General features: G+C 46.1%; 1 protein-coding gene across 1 annotated transcript; it reads left to right on the forward strand.

The window, feature by feature from the left end:
* The first annotated feature begins 207 nt into the window (after positions 1-207).
* CCDC47 (coiled-coil domain containing 47) lies at positions 208-21764 on the forward strand. Its single transcript, XM_056864817.1, has 12 exons — positions 208-468; positions 2142-2249; positions 3894-4068; positions 6669-6790; positions 8281-8346; positions 9733-9834; positions 12297-12407; positions 14707-14792; positions 15732-15790; positions 16673-16782; positions 18622-18789; positions 21596-21764. The coding sequence occupies exons 1-12, from the start codon at positions 211-213 to the stop codon at positions 21674-21676; spliced, it is 1446 nt and encodes a 481-aa protein (XP_056720795.1). The 5' UTR covers positions 208-210; the 3' UTR covers positions 21677-21764.
* Positions 21765-22461: the final 697 nt, after the last annotated feature.

Genomic DNA, 22461 nt, shown 5'->3' on the forward strand with positions numbered 1-22461 from the left:
TTGCAATGCAAATGTAAGCTTGTATTTTATTTCTGCACATAGTATGCAGAGGGCATGTAACGTCAACCTGCAGATTGCAATATGTGTCCTTACAATAGGAAGCAAGTTGCCTATCTCCACAGTGTTGCCTTAGGGAGAAAATGAACATTCTGCATTTGAGGTCTGAATATGTTGATATGTGTTTGCTTCCCCCCCCCCCCACCAGCAAAAATGAGAACTGTAAGCTTCTTGCTGGCTGCTCTCTTCATCCCGTGGGGTCTTTCTCTGGCAAAGTTTGATGAATTTGACGATGGTGATGACATCGTGGAATACGATGACAATGACTTTGCTGAATTCGAAGATGTGACTGAAGATGCTGCAACAGAATCTCCCCAGCGGATTGTCACAACGGAAGACGATGAGGAGGAGGCCACCATTGAGCTTGAAGGTCAAGATGAAAGTCTTGACTTTGAGGATGCGGATGCACAGGTGATGTTGGATGAAGGATCTTACCTGTTTGGGTCACTTCCAGAGCAAGGGACAGATGCTAATAGTGCTATCGGGTTAGCTAGCCTTCTGCACAGATGAATGCAGTTTAAGTTTAGATTCTGGATAATATGATGTATCAAATACAGCTTTGCACCAAAGAGATGCAGAGATTTGCACATATATTTATGCATCTGTAAGTACCCTAGTGTATATACTTGCAGTTCTGCTTGCCTTCCCCCTTTCCTTAATCTGGTACAGCAGACTTTCCCACAGGTCGATGCACCCAAAGTGCAACTTCTGTCTGAACCTGGATTGCTTCCACCAAGTCAGAGTGTTGCATAGACTGTTCATTTGGCACATTCTAGCTCCTGGATATAGTCTTGGCATCCTGGTTTCTCTTGTAACCTTGCGGGTTGGAAGGGTCGTTCTTTGGATTCAGAGGTTGTAGATAGGTTAAGAGAATTCCAGGTGATCCTTCTGGAGGAAACTTGGGAGCAGTATCCTTTTTCTTGCCCTGGATGTAAAACGATTACATGCCCAGCTATTGTAGGGACCAGGGTGGGACGTCCTCAGGCTGGGCTGGCATGTTTGGTGGCCACCTCTCTTGATGCTAAGGTTTTAGAAATTTTAGAGTTCTCTTTTTCTGAAGGAGTGCTTCACTTCTTTGTTGTTTGTACAAACAACTTTGTTGTGGGCGAACTACTGCTATTCTTTGCTTTGTGTCCATGGTGAGAAGAAAAGGTTATCTCTCATACTGAGTGCAGGTATATGGATGTGGTTGTCAGTTCTTGCCAGAAGAATAGATGTGGCTGAATGTTACTCTGGAGCCATCCACACTATTGAGTGTTGCAGAGGAAATCACTGCTGACTACTTAGTTTTTGTTTTTGTTTAGTTTTAGTTGAACACTAAATATCAAGTTATTCTAGCGGATCCAACGAACGGTCTGAAGACACGGGATTGTTCCTGTCTTGCTAAAACGAAGCCAGGGTTATTCTGCTTGGTGCCAGGAAGCTAGACTGCCTTGGAGGCCTGCTGAGTTCCATGAAGAAAGTGCAGAGTGGAACATTTAGTTCAAACCCATTGTGTCTGTAATGTTTTGAAGGGAGGGATCCTCAGAGGTTGAACTGGAAACTAAAATCTATAACAAAATAATTACATTTATTATATGGTGTACACAATACGTTTGTTTAAAAACACAGAGCCTGGAATACAGGCTGCATATAAAATATCAGTATAAACTGTTACAAAGATCTCAAACAAAGTTGATGATACACGGGACCATACACATTTCGACCTATTGGGCCTTCCTCAGTGGTCATAAATACAAAACATGATTATTAAAGACTCATCCGGAAATAAACCTGGCAAGGTATTTTTATCTGAAAATAGAAAACCTTACATCTTCTGTGGCCTGATGTTAACTGTTCACACAAACCATGGGTCTTGCAACATGGAAAATTGCTAACACAAATCTGGTATAAAACTTACCAATGTTTCCGGATGTGTGTATCATTAACTAGTGATAAGATGTAAGTACTGGAACCCTGAAAGACCTATAAAATGCTAAGAGTTATTATTAATTCAATCAGCAAAGTGCCAGTATAGATGATCTTCATGCTGTTAGGTGCCTGTATTACTGACGCTTCTGTGTCTTGTACTGTTGTACTTATAGGAAGGTGATACGGAGAGTGAGCCATATGACGATGAAGAGTTCGAAGGTTACGAAGAGAAACCCGATGGCTCTCCTGGCAAAAGTGACGACCTTATAAAAATTGTTAATGTAAGCACAGGTGGTGAAGGGTTTATGTTTAACTCTTAGTTATAATAGGGTTTGTGTGTGTGTGAAGTACCATAAAGACACAATTGACTTGTGGTGACCCTTCAGGGTTTGCAAGGCAAGAGATGAATGGCTGTAGTTTGCCATTGCATGCTTCTGCATAGCAATCCTGGACGTTCTTGGTGGTCTCTCATCCGTACTAACTAGGGCTGACCCTGCTTGGCTTCCGAGATCCGATGAGATCGGGTTAGCCTGGGCCATCCATGTCAAAATGATGCTAACCTAAATCACTACCACCCTAAAATCATTTTGCATGGGATCCTACTTTGCCTTGAGCCAAGGCTGTTCCCCAGTCAACCCACACAACCCAGCATGCTGCAGCAAACAGTAAAAAGAGGACGAGCAGTTTCCCAAGGGGGAAAGAAATTGGCCTCTCCTTCCTCAAACTCGTTTCTTAAACAAAGCCACTCTGTAGCAGCTGCAATCCAACCTCTTCTCTGGTGTGCGCTCTGAATGATCTCTCCCCCTTCCCTATACTCTCTGGGTGTCTGTTTCCAAAGTCTGTGGGCTGGCAAACTCTTTATCTGAAGGATGTAAGAGGTGTGACTGAGCAGACTTCAAATCAGGAGGTATGGGGAAAGATGAAACTAGTGAATTGTGGCAGTGCTGCTTAAAAGTATGACCCACTGTTTCCCAGGTATTGCTGAGCCAGGAAAGAACACCTAAACAACTTTTTTACCCTATGTGCCTCTTTTATTTATCTTGCTCATCTCTTCATCTCTTTTATCAGTGAACTAGTGTAGTGGTTAGAGTGTAAGGCTAGGATCTGGGAGACCCAGGTTCTGATTCCTCCTCTGCCGTGACCTTGGGCCCGTCACTGTTTCTCAGCCTCACCTACCTTACAGAGTTGTTGTGAGGATAGATCAGAGGAGAACAATGAGACCAGCTTTGGGTCCCCATTTAGCAGAAAGGCAGGGCATAAATTAAGCAAATAAAATTTGTACACTTTTGTTCACAAGGCATAGTTTGGGCCAGGGGGGCACAGTGTTTAGCTATTGGCCAGAGCTGGATTTGGCTCTCATCATGGCTTTAAATATTTGTTAGGTGGTCTGGGACAAGTCAAAATAAACTAGCTTTAATGACTGATTAAAATGGTAAAGATAAAAGGTAGTCCCCTATGCAAGCACTGGGTCATTCCTGATCCATGGGATGACGTCACATCTCAAAGTTTACTAGGCAGACTTTTTTATGGGGTGGTTTGCCATTGCCTTCCCCAGTCGTCTACACTTTACCCCCAGCAAGCTGGGTACTCGTTTTACCAACCTTGGAAGGATGAAAGGCTGAGTCAACCTTGAGCCGGCTACCTGAAACCGACTCCCATCGGGATCGAACTCAGGTTGTGAGCAGAACTTTTGACTGCAGTACTGCAGTTTACCACTCTTCGCCACGGGGCTCTTAGATTAAAATGAGATTAGATTAAATGAGATGAAAGTGGTCTCCTTGCTGGCAAAACACTGTAGATACAATGTATGGGTGGCCCTGTGTTGATTTGCTGAATAAAAGATGTTTGCTGCATTATAATTTGAAGGCACAACTACCTGAATGTTTTTATTTCCAAACTAAAACAAAGTCCAAACCCAACCGCAGGTCCCTGCTCACCTCCAAAACAGCTGGGAGAGTTACTACATGGAGATCCTGATGGTGACCGGCCTCCTTGCCTACATCATGAACTACATCATTGGGAAAAACAAGAACAACCGTCTGGCTCAAGCCTGGTTCAGTTCTCACCGGGAGCTGCTGGAGAGTAATTTTGCCCTTGTTGGTAAGTTGTTTTTCTCACCTGCTGGTCCTCAAACTAGCGTTGTGATGTTCTTAACCTGCGGAGTGTAATGGTTAAGAGCGGTGGACTCTGATCTGGAGAACCGGGTTTGATTCCTTACTCCTCCACATGAGCGGCAGACTCTATAATCTGGTGAACCGGGTTGGTTTCCCCACTCCTCCACACAAAGCCCGCTGGGTGACCTTGGGCCAGTCACAGCTCTCACACCTACCTCATCAGGTGTCTGTTGTGGGGAGAGGAAGGCGATTATAAGCCGGTTTGATTCTTCTTTAAAAGGCAGAGAAAATTGGCATCTAAAAACCACTTCTTCTTAGGGAAGAGAAGTTTCCTCTGATAATATTTAGCACTGCAGAAGGTAAGATGAAGGTGTTTGGGAAACCTTTGCATACAAGCAGTTTCTTGATTTTGGGAACATGCTGGCAGGAGGAGGGGGTTCTTGCATTTGGGTTCTCTCTGAAGATTTGCTGTTGAATTACATTTGAGGAGGAAACTGGATAGAGAAGTCTTGTGGATCTGCGGTAACATTCCAATCGTCTGTGCTTGTGCATTTTCTTAAGATTTTATTCCTCTGCTTTATTAGTGTAGGCAGGAGACGTATTTTAAGAAAGCTGAATGGAATGGGAGGAAAGTAAGCGTGCTGGGTGAATAAAAGCTTTCTCTGGGAAGGAGTGCCCAATCCACCGTTTTCCTCAAGGGACAGATATGTTCAGTGTATTTATTTATGTACTTATTGCCTGCCTTTCTCACTGAGACTCCAGGCAGATTCCACAGGGTAAAACAATGCAATCCACCAGCGTGAGACATCCAGTAAATGTGCAATAGGACTAGGATGAATTTCCCCCCACATTGTTTCTGTTTTTGTATCAGACGCAATATGGCATAATCCAAAAATGAAATTACAAAAGTAGAAAGCAGTGCAGAGTGAAGGTCAGTTGTGACGACACTAAGTAGTGGACTGATCCTGTGCTTCTGCCCTAAGCCAGCATGGTGTAGTGGTTAAGAGCAATAGACTCTGATCTGGAGAAATGGGTTCGATACCTGACTCCTCCACATGAAGCCTGCTGGGTGACCTTGGGCTAGTCACAGTTTTCTCTGCTCTCTCAGCCCCATCTACCTCACAAGGTGCCTGTTGTGGGGAGAGGAGGGGAAGGAGATTGTAAGCCGGGTTGAGTCTCCTTAAAGGTAGAGAAAACCGGCATATAAAAACCAACTCTCCTTCTTCCATGCAATTTAGCATGCTGGCTGCTGCTCGGAGTTTGTCTGTTGCTTCACATTCCTCAAAAAACGAAACCAGTTCTTAACCCACCCAGAAAACTGAAAATGCCTCCAACTTTCCGTACAATTGGAACAAACCTACAAAACATAGAGACCGTGTGTGTGTGTGTGTGTGGGAGGAATAAAGGGTAGCCAAAGCTAGGTGGAAAAAATCGCTCAGCCACAACCTATCGTTATGGCTACTTTTCTGGGAGCGGATTCTGAGCATAAGAGGTGTAAGAGAGAGGATGTGCCAGGTTGTTTTTGAAGGAGGAAATCATTGGATGGCTGAGGGTGGGGAAGTTGGTGGAGCAAAGGGTCAGCCCTGGTTAGTATTGGATGGGAGACCACCAAGGAATACCAGGCTTGCTGTGCAGAGGAAGGCACTGGCAAACCATCTCTGTTCGTCTCTTGCCATGAAAACCCCAAAAGGGGTCGCCATACGTTGGTTGCGACTTGACGGCACTTTACACACACAGGTAAGGGAGGCAAGGCTGGTGTGGGCTTTACAGGTAGGATAAGGGTTTTATATTAAATAGAGGAAAAGATAAGCTTTGGCAGGGATTTAAGGAGGGGTGTTTTGTAGTCTGAACGGGGAGAGAGAGAAATTATTTTGACAGCAGAAAGAGAATACATGAGCACATGAAGCTGCCTTATACTGAATCAGACCCTTGGTCCATCAAAGTCAGTATTGTCTGCTCAGACCAGCAGTGGTTCTCCAGGGTCTCAGGCAGAGAGATCTTTCATATCACCTATTTGCCTAGTTCCTTTAACTGGAGATGCCAGGGTTTGAATCTGGGACCTTCTGGATGCCAAGCAGATGCTCTGCAAACTGAGCCACAGCCACAGAAGATGGAAGTCAAGAGAGGTGAGGTGAGAAAAGAGAAGACTAGAGAGGAAAACACTGTAGAAATAGCAAGTTGCCATTTTTTTGCAAACAGACAGAGAGGCAGTAGGGTTTTCAAGGCAAGAGACTATCGGAGGTGGTTTGGCATTGCCTGCCTCCGCGTGGGCTGAAAGAGTTCTGAGAGAACCGTGACTGGCCCAAGGTCACCCAGCAGGCTTCACGTGGAGGAGTGGGGAATCGAACCCGGTTCTCCAGATTAGAACCCGCTGCTCTTAACCACCACACCAAGCCGGCTTAGCACCGTGATGGAAAATCCCAGCCGGCTCTGAATGTTCCAGGTCAAGCTCCCGTCCTGGATCTGTGTTGGAAGGAACATACAAAGGCCGGCCAACAATGCAGCCTCCCCCATACCATTCTTATGGGATCGGGGCAATGGCCCTATAGCAGGCTCCCATTGATTAGCATGCATTTTCCATTCAAGGGGACGATGGCACGAACAAAGATGCCACAAGCACCGGCAAGCTGAACCAAGAGAACGAGCACATCTACAACCTGTGGTGCTCTGGCCGGGTGTGCTGTGAGGGCATGCTTATCCAGCTGAAGGTAAGAAGAAAGAGCATCTTCAAAACACTGCATTACTTTTAAATAGCTGAATGCTTTTCCCGGCAACTTTCTTTTTCTAGAATGGCAGAACCCCAGTGCAGAAGAGAGTCTTCACTTGATACTAGTTAGTCTCAAATTACAAGATGCATACGAGTAGAAAAGAGCAAGATTCCAGTAGCACCTTAAAGACTAACACAATTTCTGGCAGGTGTGAGCTTTTGTGAGTCACAGCTCACTTCTTCAGATACGACTGATATATACGATTGAGTGTTACAGGGGAGGAGGAGAGGAATTTCCCCACTCCTGCACGTGAAGCCATCTGGGTGACCTTGGGCTAGTCACAGCTCTCTTAGAGCTCTCTCAGCCCCACTTACCTCACAGGGTGTCTGTTGTGGGGAGGGGGAGGGAAGGTGATTGTAATCTGGTTTGATTCTTCCTTAAGTGGTAGAGAAAGTTGGCCTATAAAAATCAGCTCTTCTTCTTCCTCTGATTCGTTCTACCCTGCATGCAACAACATGCATTTTTTTCTCATTGTGCAGAAAGCAGGAGCGGGTCAGCTGCTTCCAAGGCATGATGGGAAATAGAGCAAGGAAAGAGAACTAGGTGTAAGAAGTTCTGAAGTAGCCTGAGGAACAGACAGTTCTGTCCCACATTTCAATGGGAGGAGAAAGAGAAGGAAGGGCCCCTGCCCTGTTTGTTTTTCTGCAGAATCATCTCTTTCCCCCCCCTCACTCTGGGAAGACAGGATCTGGGTCATAGAAAGATGGACTCCCTACCCTCAACACCAACTTATCTCCCATGGGAGGAAGAAATAGGATCATAATATGTGAAACGACTGCACCAAAATTTGCAGGCAGGGCCTTGCTGTCTTGCTGAGAGCCAGCGTGGTATAGTGGTTAAGAGTGGTGGTTTGGTGCGGTGGACTCTAATCTGGAGAACCGGGTTGGTTTCCCCACTCCTCCACACGAAGCCAGGTGGGTGACCTTGGGCAAGTTACAGCTCTGTCAGAGCTCTCTCAGCCCGTCCTACCTCACAGGGTGTCTGTTGTGGGGAGGGGAAGGGAAGGAGATTGTAAGCCGGTTTGATTCTTCCTTAAGTGGTAGAGAAAGTCGGCACATAAAAACCAACTCTTCTTCTATTTCAGGCTTTATCTAAGGTTACCAACCTCCAGATTGGGGCGGGGGGGGGGGGGGAATGGCATTTTCCTGGAATTACAACTAATCTCCAGACTACAGAGGAGGAATGACCGCTTTGGAGGGTGGATTCTGTGGAATTACATTTCCTCTGAGCTCCCTCCTTTCCCAAAACTCTGTCCTACATTTCTAGGGTGTGTCTTCTGCACGGATTTGACGTTTCATAACGTAGAGGATTCCGTGCTGTCCTTTTTAACGTGTTCCGCTAAAGATGTGGTGGTGGGGGGCACCGGGCCTTTGGAAACATGGCCAGTCACTTCCAGACTTAACCGTGGGCCCCAAATGCTCTCGTTTCAGTTTCTCAAGAGGCAGGACCTGCTGAACGTGCTCGCTCGCATGATGAGGCCAACCTGTGATCAAGTGGTAGGTGTTTAGTTCCGCAGCCTAAGACCATCTTTAGGTGGGTTAAGCTCGTGACTCCTTAGCCTGGCAAGCTGCGGCTGGCAGTGGCTTGTTATAGGCCAGGGGTGGGGAACATCAGGCCCGGGGGCCATTTAAGGCCCACGAAATCATTTGGTCTGGCCCTTTGTGGGTCCTGGCAGATCTCTAGCTCAGAAGGATCTAAGACTGGTGATCCGCCCCCGACAGGAATAGCCTCTATTCAAGGCGGATGTGAGTTTGTTTTGCCGAGAAAAGGAACCCTTTTCCCCCCCCTTGCAGAAGAGTCGTGAGCTATGGAGCTGCTAGGACCGCCCAAGAAACTGTGTTAACCCTTTCCCACTCGGGCCATGGAGAAACGTATTGGTCGGCTAATTTTTAAGTTGATAATTTTGTATGGCCTGCGAATGATGTTATAAATATCCGAATGGCCCTTGGCGGAAAAATGGTTCCCCACCCCTGTTATAGGCGAAAGCTGGGTACGTTCTCGGGTGTCCATGATGGAACTAAGAATTAGTTCAAAGGTCTGTGAAGGCTGTGGGCAACGCCTAGTGAAATTTCAGAAGCCAGAACGAGCCCGAGACAGGAGAATAATGGGTTAGAACTGGAATTAGTTTAAGACCCTAGAATGCACGCTTGCCTAAACTTATGCAGCTTGCATAAATCCCACTTTTCCTGGTGTAGCATCTTCAAGGCTTACTCATTGCATCAGGAAAGCAGAGTGGACCTCAGCCACAGGCCCATAATGGCCATTTTCTGCCGTCCATTTCTAGCCCAAAATTGTACAAAGAGGCTCGAGGTGCATTTTCTGGTTCACTGACCAAATAGCTATAGATGTTTTGATGGAAGATCAAATTCTTCCATTTCCCTGGCATTTCAGGGGTTCCTTGAGGAATCGCTGTTGCTTTAATGAGACCATTCTTTACTGCAGAGTTAAATGAAGCAATACTTCACTTGCCTGATGGGGCTGAAGAAATAACTGTGTTCTTCAGGGTGGTTCAGTTAGCACTATTACAGTTAACTCTATTCTACGGTGGCTGTATATAGAACGGCTCTGATTGTAGTGTGAATTTCTTCTAAAGGGGGGGGCCTTAATGGCTTCTGTCCAGGTATTGCTGTACAATGCCCCCTTTGGACCTTATATTTTAAGGGCACCCTCAAGGGTTGGACTAGATGACCCTGGTGGTCCCTTCCAACTCTGATTTTATGAAAATAATTTTTATCCTGTGGTCCCCACTAACCCCATCCCGATTTGGGATCATGGCTGCTAGTGGTGCCAGAGCCTGTTTATCTCTTGGCTGAGACTGGCCTTCCTTCCCAGGTGAATTAGTCTGTTTTGCCAACCCACACTTAATTCTATCTATCGCTCAGCAAATAAAAGTGACAATCAACGATGAAGACATGGATACCTACGTGTTTGCTGTTGGGACGAGGAAAGCCCTGGTGCGGCTTCAGAAGGAGATGCAGGACTTGGTACGTATGGCGCTGCGAGAGGCCACAGAACCTCAAAGCAAGGGTAATATGTGGGAAACGTACTTATCATGGTCCGTGTAACAAGTGTGGTGTACCTAAGTGTACTTAGGTGTTAGTGTACCTAAGCCAGCATGGTGTGGTAGTTAAGAGCAGTGGACTCTAATCTGGAGAACCTGGTTTGATTCCCCACTCCTCCACATGAGTGGCGGACTCTAATCTGGTGAACTGGGTTGGTTTCCCCACTCCTACACATGAAACCTGCTGGGTGATCTTGGACTAGTCACAGTTCTCTCCAAACTCTCTCAGCCCCACCTACCTCGCAAGGTGTCTGTTGGGGGGTGGGAGGAAGGGAAGGAAATTGTAAGCCGGTTTGATTCTCCTCAAAAGGTAGAGAAAATTGGCATATAAAAACCAACTCTTCTTTTTCAAAGCCTCCGGCCTGCTTACAAGTATGGTTGTAGTCATTGTGCTCGCTGGTTCACAGAACAGGTTTCAACTTGCAGAATCTGTTGAAGACTTTTGGAGTAGTTTCTACGCACCATGTATACTTGGCCCTCTTCCTTAACCAGTGCGATGTGGTGTAGCTAAATCTGGGTCCGAATTCCCACTCAGTCACGGGAATTTGCTCGCTAAGTGACTTTGAGCCTGTTTGTTTTCTCAGCCTTAGTGGACAAGTTGTTGTGAGGATAAAATAGGAAAAGGTGAGGCTGCGTCTCCTATTTCTTTCTTTATGCCACTCTGAGCTCTGTGGAGGGAGGACAGGATGAAAATGTACGAAATTTGCTTCTGGTTCATTGGGAATGGTGCCTCAAGACCAGTGACTTAAGTTCTCTCCCATTTTGCTGTGAGCATGGAAAAGACCAGAGCATTGCGAACACTACACTGTGTGCGTAAGGAGAAGTTGGAGCAGGGTGGATTGGCTTGTTCAAATACAATCCCTTTGGGTGAGACATGGTGAAGTGTGAAGAGTAACTCTTTGTTACCTTATTTATAGTCTGCCTTTCTCACTGGGCCTCAAGGCGGATTACAAACAGTGAGTCGATACAGTCAACAGGTTGGGACTTTCCATAAATGATGAAATAAGATTTGGGTTGTAGAATCAACCGAAAATTTAAAAAACAGAACTGAAGCAAAGCGGTGTTAACATGACACATTAAATGATGTAAAATGACATAGAATCATAGAGTTGGAGGGGGCCGCCAGGGTCATCTAGTCCAACCCCCTGCACAATGAAGAAAATTTACAACTACCTCCCCCTCGCACCCCAGTGCCCAGAAGGTGGCCAGGATGCCCTCCCTCTCATCGTCTGCCTAAGGTCACAGAATCAGCATTGCTGACAGATGGCCATCTAGCCTCTGCTTAAAAACCTCCAGGGAAGGAGCGCTTACCACCTCCTGAGGAAGCCTGTTCCACTGAGGAACCGCTCTAACTGTTAGAAAATCCCTCCTAATGTCTAGATGGAAACTCTTCTGATTTAATTTTAACCCGTTGGTTCTGGTCCGACCTTCTGGGGCAACAGAAAACAACTCGGCACCAGGAAACAACTCGACATAGTAGGATACAATTTACAGCAAACTATACACAGCAGTATAGACCACAGTCCCTAATAATTTATAGAAGTAACTTTGTGACTCTTTTATTGCTCAGGGATTGCATAACTAATATTGCCTCTCCCATAGAAAGATGGGTTGGTGTTCACCAGGAGTTGAAAACATGGGAATATCCACAGTGTGACTTGAAGCTTTCTCTCTGTGTACTTATTTCCCTGCCTTAAAATACTGTAACCTACTCTGGTGTTTTAGGAGCTCCATGGCGCCGAGTGGTAAGCTGCAGTACTGCAGTCAAAAGCTCTGCTCACAACCTGAGTTCGAACCCGACGGAAGTTGGGTTCAGGTAGCCGGCTCAAGGTTGACTCAGCCTCCCATCCTTCCGAAGTTGATAAAGTGTTGACGACTGGGAAAGGCAATGGCAAACCACCCCATAAACATAGGCTGCCTAGTAAACTTTGTGATGTGACGTCATCCCATGGGCCAGTAATGACTACCTTTACCTTTTTATTCTGGTGTTTTAGAGAGATAAATGAAAATATCATTTAAATCCAGTAGTAAAATTTGCATGCATGCTGCCTGAAGCTGAACCGTGTAGCCATGAGAAATTCAGCAGGCAGATGTTAGGAGCCGCTCACCTCTGATCCTTCTGTGGAAAGATGTGGGGGGGAGTGACAAGATCTCTGTAAGAAGTTCCGCTGTTTTATTTAAAGCCACCGCGTAAACACTGGGAGATCATTGGCTTTTCAGCCACACACCAGGTTGCCAGGAAATGCACGGCAGGCTTATCCTGCCAGAGTTCAGTTCGTCCTGATGAGAATCGAAGTGGGCTTTTTTATTGAGCATGCTCCCGCTTGCGCTCAAGGGTTGGCAGATAGCAAATCTGCTCGTAATGCAACAATTTCTCCCCAACAGAGTGAGTTCTGCAGTGATAAACCCAAGACTGGGGCGAAGTATGGACTCCCAGAGTCGTTGGCTATCCTGTCGGAGATGGGTGAGGTCACAGAGGGAATGATGGATACTAAGGTAATGTCTGGTGACTGTTGATAAAAAACAGATTGTACTTGGTGTGGAATCCTATGGGATTTGTAATGGGGCAACCAAATGTCAAAATATCGCTTTGCATTCCGAGGCCCTCATCTGCAATGTTTGGCCAAGAATAGCCTTGTTTGTCTTGGATCCTTCTGTCTCAAATAGCTGGTGGGGGAGGGGAGAAATTGGCTATTCAGCTTTGAAACTCATTGCTGAAGTTCCCAGGGGGAATTGAGTGAAGTCTTGCAGCTGTTGATAATTTAAGTTGGCACGTTGCAGCGGGCAGAGTGCTGAACAGAGGCATAATAAACTTGGGTTCCAAATCATAGAGTTGGAAGGGACCACCAGGGTCATCTAGTCCAACCCCTTGCACAATGCAGGAAATTCACAACTACCTCCCCCCCACACCCCCAGTGACCCCTACTCCATGCCCAGAAGATGGCCAAGGTGCCCTCCCTCTCATCATCTGCCTAAGGTCATAGAATCAGCATTGCTGACAGATGGCCATCTAGCCTCTGCTTAAAAACCTCTAGGGGAGGAGAGCTTACCACCTCCCAAGGAAGCCTGTTCCACTGAGGAACCGCTCTAACTGTTAGAAAGTTCTTCCTAATGTCTAGACGGAAACTCTTTTGATTTAATTTCAACCCGTTGGTTCTGGTCCAACCTTCTGGGGCAACAGAAAACAACTCGGCACCCTCCTCTATATGTCAGCCCTTCAAGTACTTAAAGATGGTTATCATATCACCTCTCAGTCTTCTCCTCTTCAGGCTAAACATACCCAGCTCCTTCAACCTTTCCTCATAGGACTTATTGGGGTAGCTTTGAGCAAGCAGGGAAACCTACAGCTCCGTTTGCGTCCCAAGATTGCTATGATGGGGATGAAAGAATTGTGAACGACTCTTTCTTTACACTGCAATGACTGAGAATTGTAATTTGGTGTTAAGTATGGTGGCCTTTGATTGGGGAATCTTCTGGATTTCAAACTACTCACCGGTAAAACTAATCAAATAAAATGTAAGACTGTGCCATCCTAGGTCAAGCCAGAGTGCCATATAACACTGTACTGTCTCAGAATAGAATTATAGAGTTGGAAGGGACCACCAGGGTCATCGAGTCCAACCCCCTGCATCGAGTCCAACCCCCTGCAGGAAATTCACAACTACCTCCCCCACACACACTCCTAGTGACCAGAAGATGGTCGAGATGCCCTCCCTCATCATCTGCCTACGGTCACAGAATCAGCATTGCTGACAGATGGCTATCTAACCTCTGCTTAAAAACCTCCAGGGAAGGAGAGGTTACCATCTCCCAAAGAAGCCTATTCCACTGAGGAACCACTCTAACTGTTAGAAAATTCTTCCTAATGTCTAGACAGAAACTCTTTTGATTTAATTTCAACCCGTTGGTTCTGGACCGATCTGGGGCAATAGAAAACAACTTAGCACCATCCTCTATATGACAGCCCTTCAAGTACTTGAACATGGTTATCATATCCCCTCTCAGTCTTAATAGTAGGTGACTAGATGATCCAGAAAGGCCACCAGCAGGGTAAGATGGCCGTGGCCATCTCTCGTGGTTTGTCCAAATGACAACTGGTAAATCAGAGGTGTCTGTCATTTGAATGATGACGATGGATAAACTGCATTCTCTCAATCTCATTTTCGTTTGCCCCCACTGATGTATCAAACGAGATCATGAAGTATCTCAAGATAAGTTGGTAGATGTAGAGGATTAGTTGTCACAGGATTTGGTGATGGTCATTAGTCCAGGTAGCCTTTGAGGCCACTGTTCTAGACAGATTTGCCTAACCTGTTTTAAAGCTATAGGGCAGGGGTGTCGAACTAATTTGTTACAAGGACCGGAGATGACATAAATGTCACTTGACCGGGCCATGCCTAGCCAACCCAGACCTGGATTGAGGGGGGGGTGGCAGCTGCTTCAGCTGGCTTGCGGGCCAGATTAGAGCTCTCATGGGGCTGGATCCGACCCCCGGGTCTTATGTTTGACACCCCTGCTATAGGGTATGATAGCTGAATGGAACCTTCAAGTCCATAGGCAGCATAATTCTGAAGAGCCGGGACTGGGATGGAGGGATGGTGCTTTCTGGTTGGCATCAGAATCCTGCCTTGGCCTGATCCTGCAAGGTTGCTGCTTTTCTTTTCACTGGAAAACTTAGCCACCTCACTGTTCTTGTAGTTAATGGGCAAAGGCTAGTTTCCGGTGCTACGGATAACAGCCTTTAAAAGATTATCCCCCCCCCCCCAATATACTTAAGTCTTAATTTTTCTTGTAGATGATCCATTTCCTCACGCATTACGCTGACAAGATCGAGTCCGTCCATTTTTCGGACCAGTTTTCCGGTCCAAAACTTATGCAAGAGTAAGTACGACACAAGAAATATTAGGCTTACGAATTAGCGTGTGGGATGCCGTCCCTCTGTTCATCCAAGATTCCAATGTGCTGGCAATTCCCATGTGACCAGTAACGGGGTTTATTTAACAAATGGCAAGGCTCAGCCCTGTATTTTCTTTGAGAACCAAAGCTCCTGTGGAATGAGAGAATTAGAGTGCTTAAACAGGACTGCCTGACGTAGACGCACAGATCCTTTGCCTTCCTAGCAATTACTTTCAGGCAGTGTCACAGGAGGTAGGACCCAGCAATTTGCCTGCCACACCGCGGTTCCCTTTTCTGGCTGCTGGAAGCTGGATAGGCAGTAGCAGTAGGGATCTGGCTTTATCCTTGCCCAGATACCTTTTGAGTTGTAAACAACGCCGTACTTGTTTACAGTGCATGGGACTGTGCAGCGAGGACTGGCAGTGCCAGGAATCCAGCATGGCGCGTCTCTTGCCTTATGGATAGCTGACTGCTACGTCAAAGCCTTCTGCAGTTGGAGAAGGGCAGCTTGGATACTTTCAAGCTGCTCTTTTTTCATGCCTTATACAGGAGTATCTTAAGAGGTCTTCCCTTGGATGCTTGGAGAGGTTGTATGGAAGCAATAAGAACTGTTGCTGGGTCAGATGCCCCCACCGTTCCCCCTCTCTCCGATTGGGGTTTATGGTGGGAAGTATATTCACAAACATCCTGCAGGAAAGTACTCCCAAACCATTCTAAACTCCACTGTGGGAAGTTCCTGGCATAGTTCTGAAATGTTTTGGGCTGTTGTCTGTTACAGGATGCATGCAAAAGCACCCACTACAGGAGACCCCCCCCTTCCTGCAGTTGGCTTGTGGGGTTGCCTGTTGACTGCTCTGTTACCCCCCTTTTTTGTTGTGTGTTTTATATCTTCCTTCCTCCCACCCTCTTTTTGTCCTCTGCTAGGGAGGGTCAGCCTTTGAAACTGCCTGAAACTAAGAAGACACTATTGTTTACTTTTAACGGTAAGAAAGCATCCCCTATTTTAAAAAAAACAAAAAAAACTGGGTCTAAAATTGATCGGATCCCACAGAGCAGAATGACATTTCACCTATAGCGTGGTGTAGTGCTTAAGAGCGGCGGTTTGGAGCTGTGGACTCTGATCTAGAGAACCGGGTTTGATTCCCCACTCCTCCACATGAACGATGGACGCTACTCTGGTGAACCAGGTTGGTTTCCCCACTCCTCCGCGGGAAGCCAGCTGGGTGACCTTGGGCTAATCACAGCTCTCTTAGAGCTCTCAGCCCCACCAACCTCATAAGGTGTCTGTTGTGGGGAAGGGAAGGTGATTGTAAGCCGGTTTGATTCTTCCTTAAGTGGCAGAGAAAGTCGGCATATAAAAACCAACTCTTCTTCTCCTTCTGTTGAAGAGTTCTTCTCCTGTCATCATAACCATTGTGCCAGAATCACAAGTTACCTCTGACTCATAAAAAATTGATGCTGGAAGACATTTTGTTAGTATGTAGCTGCAAAATAAAAACAGGAGTTCAGTGGCACCTTAGAGATTAACATGGCTGCCCATTTGGAATTTGCATCTTTGTGCTTGCAGACAAATGCAGAGAAAGCGGATTTATTCCTTCTGGGGAAAATCCCCCCCATGCCTATGGTATTGCTTCAAAAAAACTGGGAGAGCATGAAATATGATGCTTGAATCTGCCCCTTTATTAGCTGTCGAAGTTAGTGGGGTTGTTCACTTTTTTTATCCTTGTGTTTTGTTAAGATCCTGGTTGAAACTTTGTCCCTAAAGTGGATCGATTCAGAAGGGAGCTCAGAGAACTAACAGAGCTTTCCCCCCCTCAATTGTCCTGGGCATTAAATCTGACGAAAATATCTCTCTTGCTTTATAGTGCCTGGATCAGGCAACACGTCCCCAAAAGATATGGAGGCTCTGCTGCCTCTGATGAACATGGTTATTTATTCCATTGACAAAGCAAAAAAGTTTCGTCTGAACAGAGAGGTGAGTTGTGCGCTAATGTTTATGCTTCTCTTAAAAAAAAAAAAAACCTTCAATAAAATCCCTGGCAATTTCCCTGTCTTTACTGTTTCCCCTTCTCTCACTGCCACTCCATCTTCTGCTATGTACAGATTGTGTATTGTGTAAACCCTCAGTTGATTGTAGGGCATATGTAGCATACCATGCAACGTTCTCTAGGCTAGTACTCAACCAGTGGTGAATGTACCATTGGTGGAATGCAGGAGCATTCTAGGTATTCTTCCTAAGAAGAAGAGTTGCTTTTTATACCCTGATTTTTTTTCTACTGAAAGGAGTCTTAAACCGGCTTACAATCGCCTTCCCCTCCCCACAATAGACACTTTGTGAGGTCAGTGAGGCTGAGAGAGTTTGGAGAGAAATGTGACTAGCCCAAAGTAGTCTAGCCCAAGAGAAGGGCCGTAGCTCAGTGGTAGAGCATCTGCTTGACATGCAGAAGGTCCCAGGTTCAATCCCCGGCATCTCCAGTTAAAGGGACTGGGCAAGTGGGTGATGTGAAAGACCTCTGCCTGAGACCCAGGAGAGCCACTGCCAGTCTGAGTAGACAATACTGACTTTGATGGACCTAGGGTCTGATTCAGTATAAGGCAGCGTCATGTGTTCAGGGTCATCCAGCAGGCTTTATGTGAAGGAGTAGGGAATCAAACCCGCTTCTCCTGATTAGAGTCCACCGCTCTTAACCACTGCACCATGCTGGCTCTCCCCTGCCAATTACCCCTGCCAACCCTACCTATTAAAGATTGTCCATCTGTGACCTTTTAGCATGCTAGTAATAATAACAGAATGCCTGTAAACATGCAATGTTCTTCTCAAAAAAAGTGGCCCTTCCCCCCGCCATCATGGTGCAACCCAGGTTCTTTAATAGAGAAATTGTAGGACATAAGATATGAAGGTTGAGGACCCCCCAGGGTGATAAGAACATAAGAAAGGCCATGCTGGATCAGACCAAGGTCCATCAAGTCCAGCGGTCTGTTCACACAGGAGCCAACCAGGTACCTCCAGGAAGCCCACAAACAAGACAACTGCAGCAGCATTGTCCTGCCTGTGTTCCACAGCACCTAATAATAATAGGTATGCTCCTCTGCTCCTGGAGAGAATAGGTATGCTTCATGACTAGCATTCATTTTGATGAGCAGCCATGGATAGCCTTCTCCTCCATGAACATGTCCACTCCCCTCTTAAAGCCTTCCAAGTTGGCAGCCATCTCCACATCCTGAGGCAGGGAGTTCCACAGTTTAACTATGTTGTGTGAAGAAATACTTCCTTTTATCTGTTTTGAATCTCTCTCCCTCCAGCTTCAGCAGATGACCCCGTGTTCTAGTATTATGAGAGTTACAGGTTGTGATTGGGCATAACATGGAGTGGGCAGGGAGAAAAAAGAGAGTGCAGTCCTTTCATTGTCTAAGTGACTTAGGGCTTTAGAAGTTGAAACTAGCAATCTTGCCTTCTGCCAGGAAAGCCAGAGTAGTGTGTTCAGAGATGCTGGAATACAGACTATGATGTTCTGTTTTCCCATTGCTGTTAGAAGGACAGCCACTATGCACTGTCCCCACTGAAACTCTTTTGAGTTGTCCTCAAGGGCAGCTTGCATAAGCATACGAGAGGAGTCTGGAGCATCACAAGTAATCTAGCCTGTTTTGGAACAGTTCACAGCCAAGTTTTTGCCAAATGCGGAAGTATCCGGAAGATCTTATCGCCCCTGTTCAGCCCATTGCGACATTGCCAGACGTACCACGTGTTCAATCATACTAACTATGACTCGTTTTGTGTGTGTCTCTCTCTCCCCCCCCCCCCCACGGGGCAAAGGGTAAACAAAAAGCAGATAAGAACAGGGCGCGTGTAGAAGAGAATTTTCTGAAACTCACCCACGTGCAAAGGCAAGAGGCTGCTCAGACCCGCCGGGAGGAGAAGAAGCGGGCCGAGAAAGAGAGGATCATGAACGAGGAGGATCCAGAGAAGCAGCGCCGTCTGGAGGTAAAATAAGATCTCCAGGCCAGCCCTTAGTTCTGCTCAGTGGAAGCTGAGCTCTTGACAAAGGCCTTTGTTGTGGTTAGGAACGTGCTGGTTTTCTGAGTTCTTTGCGGAGCGGTGAAGCGAGCACTATACATGTTTGCGTGCTCTTTGTTGCGCTGTGAAATTGTGGCGAATTTGCTTGTGGTTAATACAAGAGCGGCTGGCGAGGTGTACGGGAGTAGAAATTAATCCGTGGAAAGATGTCACTGGTTTTCAGAGCATGAGCCCACGCCTCAGTAGGGCTCTGTGGAAGGTTGCCAAAGCTCCTCTCTGATCCCGTTCCAGGGCCTGCCTGGGTTGAGTCAGGAGTTGACGCACGAAGAGTTGATGATGTGTTAGGGTTCAGCGGGGCAATAGTTTGTTTCTCTTCTTCTTGCTTTAGCACTTTGGAGCATGTTGTGGAGCTGAGTAAATATGTCATGTCCTTTTAAAAAAGTGTTTTTTTAATCTGCTTGTCACTCTGCTGCAGGAACTGCAAATCCATTCAAGATTGCGGCCTCTCTTTTACAGAGTGAAGCTGTGACGGGATTGCATGGTTTCTGTGTCACTGTGGTCTTGTTAGTCACTCACAGGAGCAATTTTTGTTCCCTGAAGCAGCCACTGTCATATTGTTGGAACCGCTGAAGATGAAGTTAAAACGCTTGGGGACATGGTTTTCTTGGTTTGGAGAGGCTGGTTGCTAATATGAGTATGTCCACTGAGAGCCAGCGTGGTGTTGTGGTTAAGAGCGGCGGTCTCTAATCTGGAGTACCGGGTTTGATTCTCCGCTCCTCCACATGAGTGGCGGACTCTAGTCTGGAGAACCGGGTTGATTTCCCCACTCTTCCACATCAGCAGAGGGAGGCATGTGATTTGTTTTAATTATGTTTCTATTGAGTCTGGGTCTTGTGAGTGGGCCTTGTGAGGGAATCCAGCCAATACTACTAATAAAAAACAATGAAGTATATTCCTCAATCTGAAACAGCGCTAATTCAGCACAAGTACCATTTAATATGCTTGTCCATATGTAATAGCTAGGGTTTAACAGAGTCTGGTTTCTGGTTTCCAGATTTAAAAAGGCAACACGAATCCTCCTACTATAAATAGTGTGATAGGGAGTATACATTCTGTTAAAATAATGAGAAAAGGATTTTTTTAAAAAAATAGCCCTTTAAAGTTTTGAAATTGGCAGAGACATTATAAGGGAGCAATGTGTTTCTTATTCTCCTTGATGTCAGAGGAACTAGCTAGTACGTCACATAACACTTGTTTAACCGCACTGTTTTAAGGGACTGGGAAGGCAGGATTGAAAGGGACTTATCCTGGGAGTTTCCAGCTTCTCTGTATCCTGAGTTTGTCTTTATATGCTTACAGTACAGGTATATCAGACATTTTTAAACAGATGGCCATCTGACAGCAGTGCTGATCCTGTGAATTTAGGCAGATTATGAGAGGGAGGGCATGAAGGGTTGCGTCAGTGCTTGGCTCTCGTGGCCCTTTCATACATGCCCAGGGAAATGCCGATTGCCACTTTGGGGCCAGGAAGCAATTTTCCTCCAGGCCAGATTGTCCAGGGATCCAGAGGCTTTTTTTTTTTTTTTTTTTTGCCATCTTCTGGGTATGGAGCAGGGGGTCACCGGAGGTGTGAGGGGGAGGTAGTTGTGAACTTCCTGCATTGTGCAGGGGGTTGGACTAGATGACTCTGGTGGTCCCTTCCAACTCTATGATTCAATCCTTTGGGGTCCGTTCTGGTAGAAACTCTGCAAGCCTCACAGCTTCCAGTATGTCTCCCACTGTTGCTCTTGCTCGTGAGAACAATTGGGGTGTGTTGTGTGGACTTCTTGCCTAACTGACCAGTTCAAGGCAGGGTATTAGCCCATTCTCTTAAGAGTCCAGCTGCCTCTAGAGAGAAAGAGGAGCTCCATCTTGGCCAATCATGAGATGTTCTAAGGTGGACACCGTTAGCAGGACTCCTTACACGGGTATTTGGACTCTCTTAAGTTGGACTACTCTTTGACATCCCAACATTGGATGCCTTCCTGTCGATTAGTCGAAGGAAGGAAAGGTGTTCAAAAGCACCTAATATAATATGCATGCCCATCTGATCCTGGAGAGAATAGGTATGCATCATGAGCCAGCATGGTGTAGTGGTTAAGAGCGGTGGTTTGGAGCGGTGGACTCTGATCTGGAGAACCGGGTTTGATTCCCCACTCCTCCACATGAGCGGCAGAGGCTAATCTGGTGAACTGGGTTGGTTTCCCCACTCCTACACACAAAGCCAGCTGGGTGACCTTGGGCTAGTCACAGCTCTCTTAGAGCTCTCTCAGCCCCACCTACCTCACAGGGTGTCTGTTGTGGGGAGGGGAAGGGAAGGTGATTGTAAGCCGGTTTGATTCTTCCTTAAGTGGTAGAGAAAGTCGGCATATAAAAACCAACTCTTCTTCCATTATCCATTTTTACTAGTAGCCATGAATACCCCTCTCCTCCATGAACATGTCCACTTCCCTCTTAAAGCCTTCCAAGTTGGCAACCATCACCACATCCTGGGGGCAGGGAGTTCCACAAATTAACTATGTGTTGTGTGAAGAAATACTTCCTTTTCATTTGGATTGCTCATTCTTATGACATCTCTGTTGTGCTTTCTGCTGCAGAATAATGTAATTGTCTGGAAGGGCTCTCAGTCTGCTCATTGGTGGGCTTCATTTCCTGGGTGGGGGGGTCTTAATTTTGTTCTGCAAACAAAGCATAGAATCTGATGGTAACATGCGGTTTGTTGTCTTTGCAACAGGAGGCTGCTTTGCGGCGGGAGCAGAAGAAGCTCGAGAAGAAGCAAATGAAGATGAAGCAAATCAAAGTGAAAGCCATGTAGAGAAAAGCGAAAGCTGCAGGAAACCCTTTTCTTAGTGCCAACTGTAGAATTTCAATTTGCTACCTACAAATGAGCTAATTATGTTCCTGATCTTGACAACTGCCCATTAAGAACTGTGTTTGACCTAAAGTTGAGTTGCCCATGGAATTATATTTGGAAGCTTTTTCTGTGGACACGTCTGCGTGGAAAGGTTATTGGAACTGGTTACCATGGCGCTTTTCCTGGATCAGTCACAGGGGTTATGTCTGGAAATGGGTAACCAGTTCTGATGTAACGTTTTCATTGTATGCACTGGACTGCTTCAAAAAGTGATCTCGCCAAGCACCGAAGCTACCCTGCAGTTGGCAGCACAAGAGAGATCCTTTGCCTCGGCACTCCCCGACTGTTGGGTTACGACCCTGGCAACTGCTTTAGTCCCGTTTTGTGTTAGTGGGACTACTAATAAATATTTTTCAGGATTGCAGCCAGTGTTCTGGTTTTATGTAACATGCAGGTGTGCGTGTATATTGAGAAAGCTTTGCAATTGTCTTCCATGCTACTGGGTTGGTTCCCCCCCCCCCTGCTTTGGATGACATTGCAGAAACTTGTGATAGTCCTTCGGTTTGGTCTACTACTTGTTTCTTAAAAAAATTTGTACCAGCAATGCATAAGCACTTTGATTCTGTTTTGAGGACATGGGCAAAATAAAGAATTACAACAGTCCGTTTTATATCTATCTATATATCTGTAGATATATCTATATATAGATAGATGTAAATATAAATAGATAGATCAGTGGATACACA

Source organism: Euleptes europaea, chromosome 18 (assembly GCF_029931775.1).
Source record: "Euleptes europaea isolate rEulEur1 chromosome 18, rEulEur1.hap1, whole genome shotgun sequence".
Taxonomy (NCBI): domain Eukaryota; kingdom Metazoa; phylum Chordata; class Lepidosauria; order Squamata; family Sphaerodactylidae; genus Euleptes; species Euleptes europaea.